Source organism: Olea europaea, chromosome 14 (genome assembly GCF_002742605.1).
Source record: "Olea europaea var. sylvestris chromosome 14, O_europaea_v1, whole genome shotgun sequence".
In the NCBI taxonomy this organism is placed as follows: Eukaryota; Viridiplantae; Streptophyta; class Magnoliopsida; order Lamiales; family Oleaceae; genus Olea; species Olea europaea.
The window spans coordinates 1,693,256-1,706,093 of NC_036250.1; the positions used below are offsets into that span (position 1 = coordinate 1,693,256).

General features: G+C 39.8%; 1 protein-coding gene across 4 annotated transcripts; it reads left to right on the plus strand.

Annotated features, from left to right (window-relative positions):
* The first annotated feature begins 6,971 nt into the window (after nucleotides 1-6,971).
* Nucleotides 6,972-12,838, plus strand: LOC111408737 (protein trichome berefringence-like 7). 4 transcript variants are annotated; one of them, XM_023038498.1, is made up of 5 exons: nucleotides 6,972-7,480; nucleotides 7,704-8,322; nucleotides 10,806-10,964; nucleotides 11,259-11,567; nucleotides 12,732-12,838. In XM_023038498.1, the coding sequence occupies exons 1-4, from the start codon at nucleotides 7,270-7,272 to the stop codon at nucleotides 11,536-11,538; spliced, it is 1,269 nt and encodes a 422-aa protein (XP_022894266.1). In that variant the 5' UTR covers nucleotides 6,972-7,269; the 3' UTR covers nucleotides 11,539-11,567; nucleotides 12,732-12,838. The 4 variants fall into 4 exon arrangements, with proteins under 4 accessions (XP_022894266.1, XP_022894265.1, XP_022894264.1 ...); XM_023038497.1 differs by lacking the exon at nucleotides 12,732-12,838 and having other exon boundaries at nucleotides 6,972-7,523; nucleotides 7,747-8,322; nucleotides 11,259-11,734; XM_023038496.1 differs by lacking the exon at nucleotides 12,732-12,838 and having other exon boundaries at nucleotides 11,259-11,734.

Below are 12,838 nucleotides of genomic sequence, written 5' to 3' on the forward strand. Positions count from 1 at the left end.
TGCAAAGCAGGGAGGAGATGAACATTGTGATTCTCAGGTGAGGATGGAAGCGGAATACAATGAAAACGATGACAGGGCTGACTTTGTGGGGGTCAACCGAACTGAAGTAGACACAGGGATTACAGTTGAACGAGAAGAGGAACCACTGTCTAAGGAAGGGGAGTTCAGTATGGTGAACTTGGAGAAATTGTCAATGGACACAGTGAAAGAAAACAACGATACACAAACGACATCAAAGATTACGAACACTTATAATAGGAGGACAAAAGATAACGATATGGGGACCGAAAAAGCTTTGGTGTTATGGGTAGGTGGTGCCAAGAAAGGAGAAAGTGATAGTGACATTATACCAGTGGTGGAAGGGAAAGAACGGTCCTTTGATCATCTCGAGGGCTATCAGGGTGAGGATACTTCAGGAACTGATGTGTTCGAAGTTGGTCAACCACCTTCAAACTGGGTGTTACATAAAATTCAGGAATTCAGTAAGTTGGTTGGCGTGTCATGTGATGGGTATGAAAGTAGATTGCTACAGTTATTCAAGGAGTTGGAGGCTAATAGGGGACAAGACATCAGTACACATGGAAGTAAATTAAGAAAAAAGGGAGATCGTGAGAGGCTCGAATGGTCAGTAAACTACGCTGGTAAGGGTGGCGAGACCAAGAAAGGAACAATGGGGAGGGGTTATGGAGTGTTACAATGATGCCAAAACTCATTTGTTGGAACGTAAGGGGTCTCAATGAGGTTAGTAAAATGCTTGGTGTTCGTCATTTGCTAAGGGGATGGGGTGCAAATCTTGTTTGCCTACAAGAAACTAAGATGGAGTTTATCTCGAGGACGGTGATTCGTAGTTTATGGGGGGGAAATCATGTTGGATATCAGTTTTTGGGGTCATCAGGGATTTCAGGAGGCGTGTTGGTGATGTGGGACACTAGAGTGCTTGAGATGAAGGAGGTGAGTATAGGGGTGTTCTCTATATCGATTTCTTTCAAAAATTGTGAGGATGGATTTCGGTGGATGTTCACAGGAGTTTATGGGCCTAATTCTGATGACAGTAGAGTGGGTTTGTGGGATGAATTGGCTGGAATGAGGGCTTGGTGGAATCTCCCTACATGTATTGGGGGTGATTTCAACGTGATTCGATTTCCGTCGGAGAGGTCGAGTGGTGGGAGACTAACTAGGGCAATGGAGGAGTTCTCAGATTTTATTAGGGAGAATTTGTTGGTGGATTTACCTATGATTGGGGGAGATTTTACCTGGTCATCCAATCGGGATCAACCCGTTCTGTCTCGTGGTCATCCAATCGGGATCAACCCGTTTTGTCTCGTATTGATAGATTCTTGATTTGTGGGGAGAGGGAGTCTAAATATTCAGATGTCACTCAGAGAAGATTGGGGAGGGTATACTCGGATCATTTTCCTATTATGTTATCGGGGAATAGAAGGGGTGGTGGAAGAAGACCTTTCATGTTTGAGAAGATGTGGTTGAAAGTAGAAGGTTTTAGGGAGCGAGTACAGACGTGGTGGACTTCCTATGAAGTCAGTGGGTCTCCCTGTTTTGTTTTGGATCAGAAGCTAAAGGCATTGAAAGGGGACTTAAAGAAATGGAATGAGGAAGTTGTAGGCAATCTTAACTGCAGTAAAAATCAGTGTCTGTCAGAAATAGAGGAATTGGATAGGCAGGAGGAGAGGGAGGGGTTGACTGGGGAGGAGAAGGAGAGACATAGAGGATTAAAGGAAGAGATGGAGAGGTTGGTAGAGATGGAGGAGATTAATTGGCGACAGAAATCTAGAGTTACTTGGTTGAAAGAGGGTGATAAATGCACTAAATTCTTCCACAGGGTCGCCAATTCTAATAGGAGGAACAACTTCATCACAGTTTTGGAGGTGGATGGGGTTACTTATGAGGAACCACAGGAAATTGGAAGCCAACTGGTTCATTTTTATCAGAACCTCTATCGGGAGCAATTTGAATGGAGGCCAGAATTGGAGGGATTGCATTTTTCTACAATCAATGAGGATGATGCCCGATGGATGGAGAGACCATTTGGGGAGGATGAAATTAAGGAGGTCGTTTTCAGCATGAACGATGATAAGGCCCCGGGACCTGACGGTTTCTCGTTCTCATTCTACAAAGCGTGTTGGGATGTGGTTCGACTGGACATTGTGAATACTTTATCTTATTTTTTTGAACGTGGCAGATTCCAGAGAAGTTCTAATGCCACATTTATTGTGCTCATCCCTAAGAAACCGGGAGCGACTGATATTAAGGACTTTAGCCCCATTAGCCTTGTCAGCGGGGTGTATAAGATTATTTCGAAAGTCCTGGCAAACAGATTAAAGGAGGTACTGGAAAAAGTAGTGTCCAAGTTTCAGAATGCATTTGTAAAAGGGCGTCAGATTTTGGACTCCGTGCTTATAGCGAATGAATGCATAGATTCAAGAATGCGCCTAAGGGCCCCAGGGATGCTTTGTAAACTAGATATTCAAAAGGCTTACGACCATGTGAATTGGAGTTTCTTGTTATATATGCTCAGGCGCTGTGGCTTTGGGGATAAATGGTGTAAATGGATTCAATTCTGTATTTCTACTGTTTCATTCTCAGTTTTGGTCAACGGAACACCAGAGGGTTATTTCCGGAGCAGTAGAGGCTTGAGACAAGGGGATCCATTATCCCCTTTGTTATTTGTCATTGTGATGGAGGCTCTCAGTAGGATGATTGAAAGAGCAGTGAGAGCGGGTTTGATAAGGGGTTTTATGGTTGATCAATTGCAGGTGTCTCATCTGTTATTTGCAGATGACACGCTGATCTTATGTGATGCAGATGTAGAACAATTCAAAAACTTGCGCCGTCTGCTCTTATGTTTTGAAGCGGTGTTTGATTTGAAAATTAATTTGGGAAAGTCTGAGGCTATCCCAGTTGGGGAGGTTAATAATGTCGAGGAGCTGGCTGATATATTGGGTTGTAAGGTTGCGCAGTTGCCGATGTCATATCTAGGACTCCCATTAGGGGCACGATTTAAAAGTACCCATATCTGGAATGGTATTGTGGAAAGGATGGAGAGAAGGTTAGCAGGGTGGAAGCGTATGTACCTTTTTAAGGGTGGTAGACTTATTCTTATTAAATCCACTCTCTCCAATCTCCCTACTTACTTTTTGTCATTGTTCCCCATTTCGATAGCAGTGGCAAAGAGACTAGAGAGGCTTCAAAGAGAATTTCTGTGGGCAAGGTTGGGAGAGGAGAGGAGACTCCATTTGGTCAATTGGGGAGTTGTTTGTTTGCCGATGAGGATGGGAGGTCTTGGGGTGAGGAGCCTTGTGTTGTTCAATAAAGCCTTATTAGGCAAGTGGTTGTGGCGATTTGGAGTGGCGAGGGACAGTTTCTGGAGAGATGCAAAAATTGTGTATTACAGATTCTCTATTCTTTGCAGTTTTATTAGGTGGCTCAGTATCCTAAAACTTGGCTATACATTATACAATGTTCAAAATTTTCAATTAGCATTAATTCTTACTTATGTGCACCTCTTAAGATTGTTTTTAGCTTATTTACTTATTTTGAGTTATTTGGTTCAGCGAAGAAGCAAACAAAAGAAGGTCCTTAAGAAGTAGAGTATTCAAAGATGGGGAAAGGCCATTTCATGGTTCTAGTCTGGACAGGATATCAAACTGCAAATTCCCTACTTTGAAGCTTGTGTTGGCTATTATCATATTGGGAGCATTTTACACACTCCTACATTCTCCTACAGTTCATGATGCAGATCATTTGCCTGATTCAGGATCTAGGTTTGGGATTGGGAATTAGAAGATTATTCTCTATTTATGACCATTTTACATGAGGCCCAAATTCGGATTGGAGAGAGGGATTGCATCAGGTGGAGGACAGCACAGGATGGCATTTTTTCGGTTCGTTCATACTTTGGTTCCCTCATGGGATGTGTGAATAATTCATTCCCATGGAAGTTGGTTTGGCAGTGTAAATTGCCTCCTCGGGTGGCATTCCTATTGTGGACAGTTGTGAGGGGACAGATCTCAACGGTAGATAATCTTCGTCGTAATGCAGCAGTTGAGAAACTAACCGAAAGACATGAGTACAAGGGAATTGGGTTGTTAAATTTCAAGGCAGCTGAAATTGATCAATGGGAAGGGTTATTACCGGATGCGGAGCATGTTACTCTGAACCTGGATCATGCCCCAAGCAATGTCACTTGGGAAACACTGTATCCTGAATGGATAGATGAGGAAGAAGAATTTGAGGTTCCTACTTGTCCTACCTTGCCCAAAATTCAAGTTCCGGGTAAACCTAGGATGGATCTCATAGCGGTAAAGCTTCCTTGTAATAAGTCGGGGGACTGGTCAAGAGACGTGGCCCGTTTGCACTTGCAACTGGAAGCAGCCAGGCTTGCTGCAACTGTTAAAGGTTATCATCCTGTTCACGTGCTTCTGATAACTGACTGTTTCCCGACTCCAAATCTCTTTACATGCAAAGATCTAGTCGTACGCAAAGGCTATGTGTGGTTGTATAAACCCAATCTTAATAAATTGAGAGAAAAGCTTCGCTTATCAGTTGGATCGTGTGAACTTGCAGTTCCCCTTCTGTCCAAAGGTAGTTCTAATTTTATTTTTCTTTTCATCAATCTCAATTGATGCAGCGTGTACTTCCTCCCCCACCCCAGGAAAGAGCATGTTTCGCTAAGCTTAAAAAAAGTAAAGTTCCTTCTAACTTTTTGTCCCCAAGCGTGTTTGAAAAAGCAAGCTGTATTGCTCTGAAATTCTAGCACTGGTTTCTTGCTTGTGTAAAGTGAATAGCTAACTCCATTTCTCTCGTACAGAAAACTGGTACTCTGCGAATGAACATCGAGAAGCTTATGCAACAATCCTGCACTCGGCACATGTTTATGTCTGTGGAGCGATTGCAGCTGCACAAAGTATACGAATGGCTGGTTCAACTCGGGATCTCGTGATACTTGTTGATGACACTATCAGTGACTATCACAAGGGAGGTCTTGAGGCTGCGGGGTGGAAAATCCGAGTAATTCAGAGAATCAGAAATCCTAAAGCTGAACGAGATGCCTACAATGAGTGGAATTATAGCAAATTTCGTCTCTGGCAATTGACAGATTATGACAAAATCATATTCATTGATGCAGATTTGTTAATACTAAGAAACATCGATTTCCTGTTTGAGATGCCAGAAATTTCTGCTACAGGAAATAACGCTACCCTCTTTAACTCTGGTGTCATGGTGGTTGAACCATCAAATTGCACATTCCAGTTGTTGATGGATCACATCAATGAGATCGAGTCTTACAATGGTGGCGACCAAGGTTATTTGAACGAGATTTTCACATGGTGGCACCGAATCCCAAAACATATGAACTTCTTGAAACATTTTTGGATTGGTGATGAGGAGGAGAAAAAAGAAATGAAAACACGTCTCTTTGGTGCAGATCCTCCAGTCTTATATGTCCTTCACTATTTGGGTTTGAAACCATGGTTATGCTTTCGGGACTATGATTGCAACTGGAATGTGGACATATTACAGGAATTTGCAAGCGATGTTGCACATCGAACATGGTGGAAGGTCCATGATGCAATGCCAGAGAATCTACATAAATACTGCTTGCTTAGGTCCAAACAGAAGGCAGCACTTGAGTGGGATCGAAGGCAAGCCGAGAAAGGCAATTATACAGATGGTCATTGGAAGATCAAGATACAAGATCCAAGATTAGGAACTTGCTTCGAAAACTTTTGCTTCTGGGAAAGCATGCTATGGCACTGGGGTGAGAAAAATTGGACAGACAATGCAACTTCGACTATGCCACCACCTCCAATGAAAACAGCTTCACTCTCTTCTTTATAGATCATTTCTTTGCCTTTCCCCTTCTTTTTCTAAGATAGCTCCTCTACATTTTTTCTTTGAACATCTACAGTTACACAAGACTTCTTTATTATAGAAATAAGTTCTTACAAAAATCTTCAGCTCTGCTGTGGAAGTCTGTATCTCGCTTTTTCATTGTTACGGGCATTTGTTTCAGTTTGATACACAGGTTTACCCAGCTACATCGGCATTTGAGACTTGCTGAAATATGTTTCTTACTGTCCCTTGGAATGTACATGACAGGAAGTCCAACGACTTAGACAAGAGTATTGCTTTTAAAAGTTACAATAGCATTTTCATATTTTCTTTTTGATATCTCATTTGGATTTCTCAATTTATGTATGAACTATGCTTTTCTCAGTGAAATTTATGCAAAAAATGATAATCCATACGTATATTTTGTGGTGTAAAAGAGAAACGTAATCAAACTCTATATCATATTAGGCTCGAAAATTCACCTCAAACATACGTCATATAGAGGCCATCCCTATGTTCGTAGATGCTCCATATCATTTTCCCAACCTTAGAGAGAATTGAACACTCGACCTTTAGTTTGGTTATCTACTAATGTAGAAAGACTCTCAAAAGTTATAATTAATCAGAATGGTTCAATAGAGCCATTAGCCATATATCAGCTCGTCAAGTTTGAGAATATATCACCTTTGTAGTAATCAATTTTTTCAAACACACAACTAATAAAAGAGGTGCAATGAAATCGTACTTAATTTCGAATTAAGATCAAAGTCCTCCTCAACTCACCTTACACAATAAGTTTACATTATAACACTAGCGGAACAAACATCGAAATTTTGAAATAACAATATTTTTTCTGAGTTTGACAACAAAATTTTATTTTGTTTAAAGAACTAAACAATTAAAACAAACTAGTTTTCTTCTTTTGTTTTGTAACCACACAAGTTTCGATTCAAAATTGGAGTCAAAATCACGCAAGATTTTAAAAACTGATCCGCGTTCGTTTAGCATCCAAAAATATAGATCTTGGATTTATAGAAAAATAATTAATAAGTATTCTATATTAAAATTGAGGTGCAAATCTCACCAGACAGAGCATATAAATATTACAGAAATAATTCAGCTGCACCTGAATCTAAGTCCCACAAACAGCGTTCCACGTATTTAGTTCAGCTTTCACTTTCAAAAACAACCATTCGTATTTCCTAGTTAAATTACTGATAAAGGCTCAATTTTTGACCTTATTTATGACATAATCTTTGCTTTTCTACAAAACCCAGTTGAAGAAACTGTAAGATTCTCTACGTTTTTACTTAATCGAGCTCATTTTCACAAAAAAAGAAGTTCCTTTCTTGATTCTTGATTATGAACAAGACAAATAGTGTTGTTCCAATTCTGTATGTATAGTTGAGATGCGTGAAGATGGTAAGTAAATTAGATTTGAGTTCCTTTGGTCATTTGAAGCCTGCTGTTATGAAACTTCTTAATTTGGGCAAATTTTCTTCTGTGAATAACAATACAAGTGGGGTTTTTCAAACGTTCAATTCGTTGCTGCTGGGTGTTTCATTAATCTGCTTTTTCGTTGTGATCGGATCCAGCTATTTTTACATGTTCCCAGCTGTTGAACCAGTAGTTGAGAATATGGGGAATGTGAACGTGAATAGTTACAGTAATAAATCTAGTGATTTTTTGAGTAACTCTTGCAATATTTTTGATGGGAAATGGGTAGTTGGTGAAAATTACCCTTTATACAATGCATCACAATGTCCTTTTGCAGAACGAGGGTTTAATTGTTTGGCTAATGGTAGAAGGGATAAAGGGTATCTTAACTGGAGGTGGAGCTGTTGAACCAGTAGTTGAGAATATGGGGAATGTGAACGTGAATAGTTACAGTAATAAATCTAGTGATTTTTTGAGTAACTCTTGCAATATTTTTGATGGGAAATGGGTAGTTGGTGAAAATTACCCTTTATACAATGCATCACAATGTCCTTTTGCAGAACGAGGGTTTAATTGTTTGGCTAATGGTAGAAGGGATAAAGGGTATCTTAACTGGAGGTGGAGTCCCAAAAATTGTGATATACCGAGGTTTGACGTGAATTTAATAAGGGAAATGCTTCGAGGGAAGAGGGTCGTGTTTGTTGGTGATTCCTTGGGTCGAACACAATGGGAGTCTATGATTTGTATGCTCATGACAGGTCTGGATCCTAAGAGTGTCTATGAAATCAATGGAAATCAGATCACGAAACAGATTAGGTATTTAGGTGTTCGGTTTAGGTCCTTCAATTTCACCGTTGAGTTTTACCGGTCTGTTTTCTTAGTTCAGCCTGGTCCGGTGCCAAGACGAGCCCCAAAGAGGATTAAGTCGGTACTAAAGCTTGACCAATTGGATGATATAAGTAAAGAGTGGATCGATTCAGATATTCTCATCTTCAATTCTGGGCATTGGTGGACGACTACTAAGCTCTTTGACATGTAAGTAGTAACATTTTTGTGCATTGCTTTATGTGGTTTAGGTACTTGAAATAATTTGTGAATGTGATGTTGAATACGAGTTAAATTCATAAGATGAATCTCGATTTGTTACCGTATGTCTGTATTACCATGCCTGTGCCTCCAACTGCCAATGTGCTTCTTATTTTACTCAAAGAAGGAACAATTTATGGCCGTTACACATTGCTCGTTTACAGAGTTTCGTAGCAGAGATGTTTCAGACACCTTGTCATTAGTCTTGCAGAAGTTTAACATTTCCACATTTAAAATTCAAAGATTCTGAAAAAACAAAATATATTGAGGGAAAAAAAAAAAAAAAGTGATAAAAACAATGTGAACATGTAGAATAAGTGAAGTAGCCTTTTATCCTGTCAAGTGTCAAATGGTCATCAAGTAAGAATTAGTAGCATTGCCAACTTGTTTAGCCTGCAAATCTAACACTAAAAAGAAGAAACAATGCAAACATGCATAAAAGCTAGCCACTATTTTAAGTTGGTACAAATTTATTTTTTTGTATTTTCTGCAAAGACAAAGTTGATGCTGCTATTGATGTTCAGCACACATCAGAAGAGCCATAGGAATTTCACAATAATAGTTAAGGAATGTGGAATGAGGTAGAATATTCGAAGTTACCTGAGGTAAATAATACTTGTGATTCAGCTGCAGTGCTTTATATTTTCACTTTCTCGTGATGGCTAAAAGGTAAACTTCTAATGGCAATGAAGGAAACTTTCTATCAGATTAATGTTATTCTCAGTCTAGCACAGCAGCAAAGCTTTAGAGTCAACTTCAGTAGATTGACATATTATGGGAGCTAAATGAGATTTTTTGGGGAGGGGAGAGGAGAGGATTTGAAAATTCTATTTTTCTAAATATTTTGTTGAAAATCACATTTTGACAAGAAAGAAGTACAGAATTTTTTAAAATTGGGGTGCAGGGCCCTGCTCACCCCCTATCATCCGCCAAGGTCTTCAGTATCAGGGAAAGGAAGAGTAAGTTTGTTCCTAAACAAGAACCCCCTTTTGATACAGAGTAATGAGTTGGGAAAGGGCTGCTTGTGGCTTAAGAACAAGCAGATGTTACGGTAAATTAATTCGTTTTTATTTCCCATCTGGCCAATACTTTGGGAAGTGCTTAGACGACATAGAAATATTGGGTTGAAATTGCTGGGATAATTATGTCCACAAACGTTTGTGATATAAGTAAAAATAGTGGTTCCTGTTACACCTTACTAAGGCCCCCCAAATGTCCTACATGGCAAGCAATCATGGGGCCCCCACACCGCGTCAAAGCATCGTGAGGCTATTCCGACGGAATCCCTTTAAGGTGGCCGAGCCAATGTGTCTATTGACCCCATGAGGAGGAACCAAGACACAGGGGGAGGCGAGCCGTAAAGGGAATTTAGAACAAGATCTCCCAAACAATCTATGATATGTGATTGATGTGACAATTCACTATTGCCGCTGCCACTTCGAGCCCACCAAGTCAAGTCTAAAGCTACAAGTTAGGTATTTTGGATAATAACATGGTATTGGCATTTGATGCTTATGATTGATTGATGTCTTCGAAAAGAGGCATCAGCCACACGAATGAAGCCATGTGCCTCTTCATCCAACGACTCCCATTCTTCTTCTTCCACCATAAAAGGTCACACTTAGTGCTATTTCAAGGTAATGCAAGTTTAGACTCTCAAGATATAACTTTGCCATCTTACTGTTTCATCTATCATTCCCCTAAGCTGACCCCCTTCTTACATTGGGGGCTCACATCTAATGCCCTCCCACACTCATATATTTTTTTCTCCAACTGACTTTGACTATTGGAGTGCACACGGCCAATGCTACCCCATCTGAAAGGGTCATGTGTGACTAACGATTTGTCCAAGTGTGCAAGAATTAGGCTTTCATGTACGTGAAAGGCCTTGGGATCAGTTGATCACGTTGGAGGTACATTTTTTGGGGTCAATAGTTCCTATCTCAAAGTCGTGTGTCTTCTTAAGCATAAAAGTTGTGAATTATTACGTTTTTAACCCCGTATTTTCATTATTAAGTCCCTAATGTAGAGCCTTTTGTAATGTTACTACTTTGTGTTCTGTCACTACAAATTGTTAGTTGACTTTAGGCTTTCATGGTTCTTTGTAACACTAGTTCATCTTTGTGGGCACTATTACATAGCTATGACTAATTATTGTAATCTATTTTATAGAAACATATAAGAAATGTTAATATACTTCCGAGGTCATACTACCTTAGGTGAGATAACGTCAATCCCTTGCACATGTTGTTTCACTATGATGACTTTACCAACTCAACAAGCCAAAATCTAATTATGGCGATCAACCTCCCAAAGGATTCTTAAATTCTTAATAGAGCTTGCAGTGTTTTTAAAGTTGAATGCTTGATTTTATCGTTTCAATTAGTCGCAAATGTACCTATGAACTGCTTCTAATGTGCATTTTCAGACAGGGGCTGTTATTTCCAGATTGGTGGAAGGATGAAGCTTGGAATGTCAATAAATAATGCCTATAAAACTGCATTAGTCACTTGGAGATCTTGGGCAGAGAGTGCGATCAATTCCAAACGGACACGTGTATTCTTCCGAACTTTTGAATCCACTCACTGGAGGTGATTATAGTTCTGATTATTTGCTGAAATTCATTGTTTAGATTGAGTCATACTTGGAACCAAAGTGCATGTGGATATATCCCATGTAATTAGTCCGACGGAGTGTAATAAGCTACATCTAACCAAAATCTGTTTAAATAACAAGTTTTGGCCGCTTCGATGGACACTCAACTGCATTATTTGATAAGTACTATCTTTCATCCACAATTTTCAATTTATGTTAAAACTATTGAGTGAATAATGAATATGTTGCAATATAGAAAATGATGGATTTTGTTGCTCGCATTTATTCAGGAGTGGAGCTCGTCAGAATTGCAAAGTTACGAAACAACCCCTGTCAAAAGTTAGGGGGAGACAAAAGAACTCTATATCTGATGCTATAATTGGCACTGTGAGAAACATATCTATACCAGTAACACTGCTGCACGTTACTCCTATGAGTGCATTTCGGAGTGATGCACATGTCGGCACTTGGAGCGACAATCCTTCGGTTCCTGATTGTAGCCATTGGTGCTTGCCTGGAGTACCCGATATGTGGAATGAGCTGCTCTTCTCATTTCTACATTCAAATTGAGCGGAATTAATCAGATTACTTGCTAACCTGTTAAGTTCTTTTCTTCATCTGCTCATGTCTATATTCTTTACATGTTTTTTGCCTGAGGGAATCATACACAAATATGTATTTGAATATATATATTATACAGGTTTTGTGATCTTGTTTTGACATTATACCGGTTTTATGATCTCGTTTTGGCCACTGTTTTCCAATATATCTTCATTCTTTCTGTGTCGAGTTGCTGGCACTTGCTGACCAGAGGCTCCTCTTTGTACCATAATTTCTGTCAGCCTCTATCAAGAAATTTCATGTCAATGTGTGTATGTAAATGAATTCTGTGGACTCATTGTTTCTATGCAGGGAGATTTTACATTTTAAATGCAAAGATGATGATGTAGGTTAAGATCGAATTAATTTAAGGATTCTTTTAATTTCTGAAATTCGGCAATTTTCCACTTCATGCACCTGCCAGTTTCTACTGGGCTTCTTTTCCATTGTTGTGTCATTGCTGTGTACTGAACATGTGTTTTCGACTCTAGCCATCAAAACATGCCATGTGTCCCACCCCAAATCACCTGTTATTCTACCACCTCCTCCTCCTTCCCAGCCAATCACAGCACTGCCACCTCAAGTTGAAAAATGGTCCTGTATGGACACTGGAAACATCCCCTGTACTCACAGAAGAGCTACAACTAGATTAGATAGAAGCTCAGTCCAGAGGTCCACCGTCTCTTCCTTGATCTAGGGATACTATTCACTATCTGATATCCAGCTTAGGTAAAAGTTCTAATTGGTATTACGATGCATTAGTTGAGTTAGCGGAGTTCCTATCATGAGCTGGTAAGATCAGAAATGTGTAAGAATGCTTTTAAATAGGATGAGGGGAATCTAGAAAGAGAGAACACTGCTGGAGCAGGAGTGCAGGAACACAATATGTCTTCATCCAAAAACCAACTGCTACTTCCATTTACATTTATTTGGTAGTAACACTCTTAACATGGAAGGGTACTTGCTATATCTGTAGTATAAGTCTAAGCATTAGTGCGAAAGGAGCAGGTCATTGATCCTTGATGACCCACATAAAGATCACAAGATTATGGCATCCTTGATTTCATGAAATGTTTTCTTTGTAGAACAACCTATTCAAAGTCATTTTTATTCCCCAACATGAAGCTCGTAGACTCATTACGCTCTTTGATTTGACTTGTCAGCTCTGCACTCGAGCAATCTGTGGTTGTGCCTGGTAAGACGTACTTTGAAACTCCATTCTCCTTTGCACCTGACCCTGCCTCAGCTTCTGGGTATCGACCTCGACCTC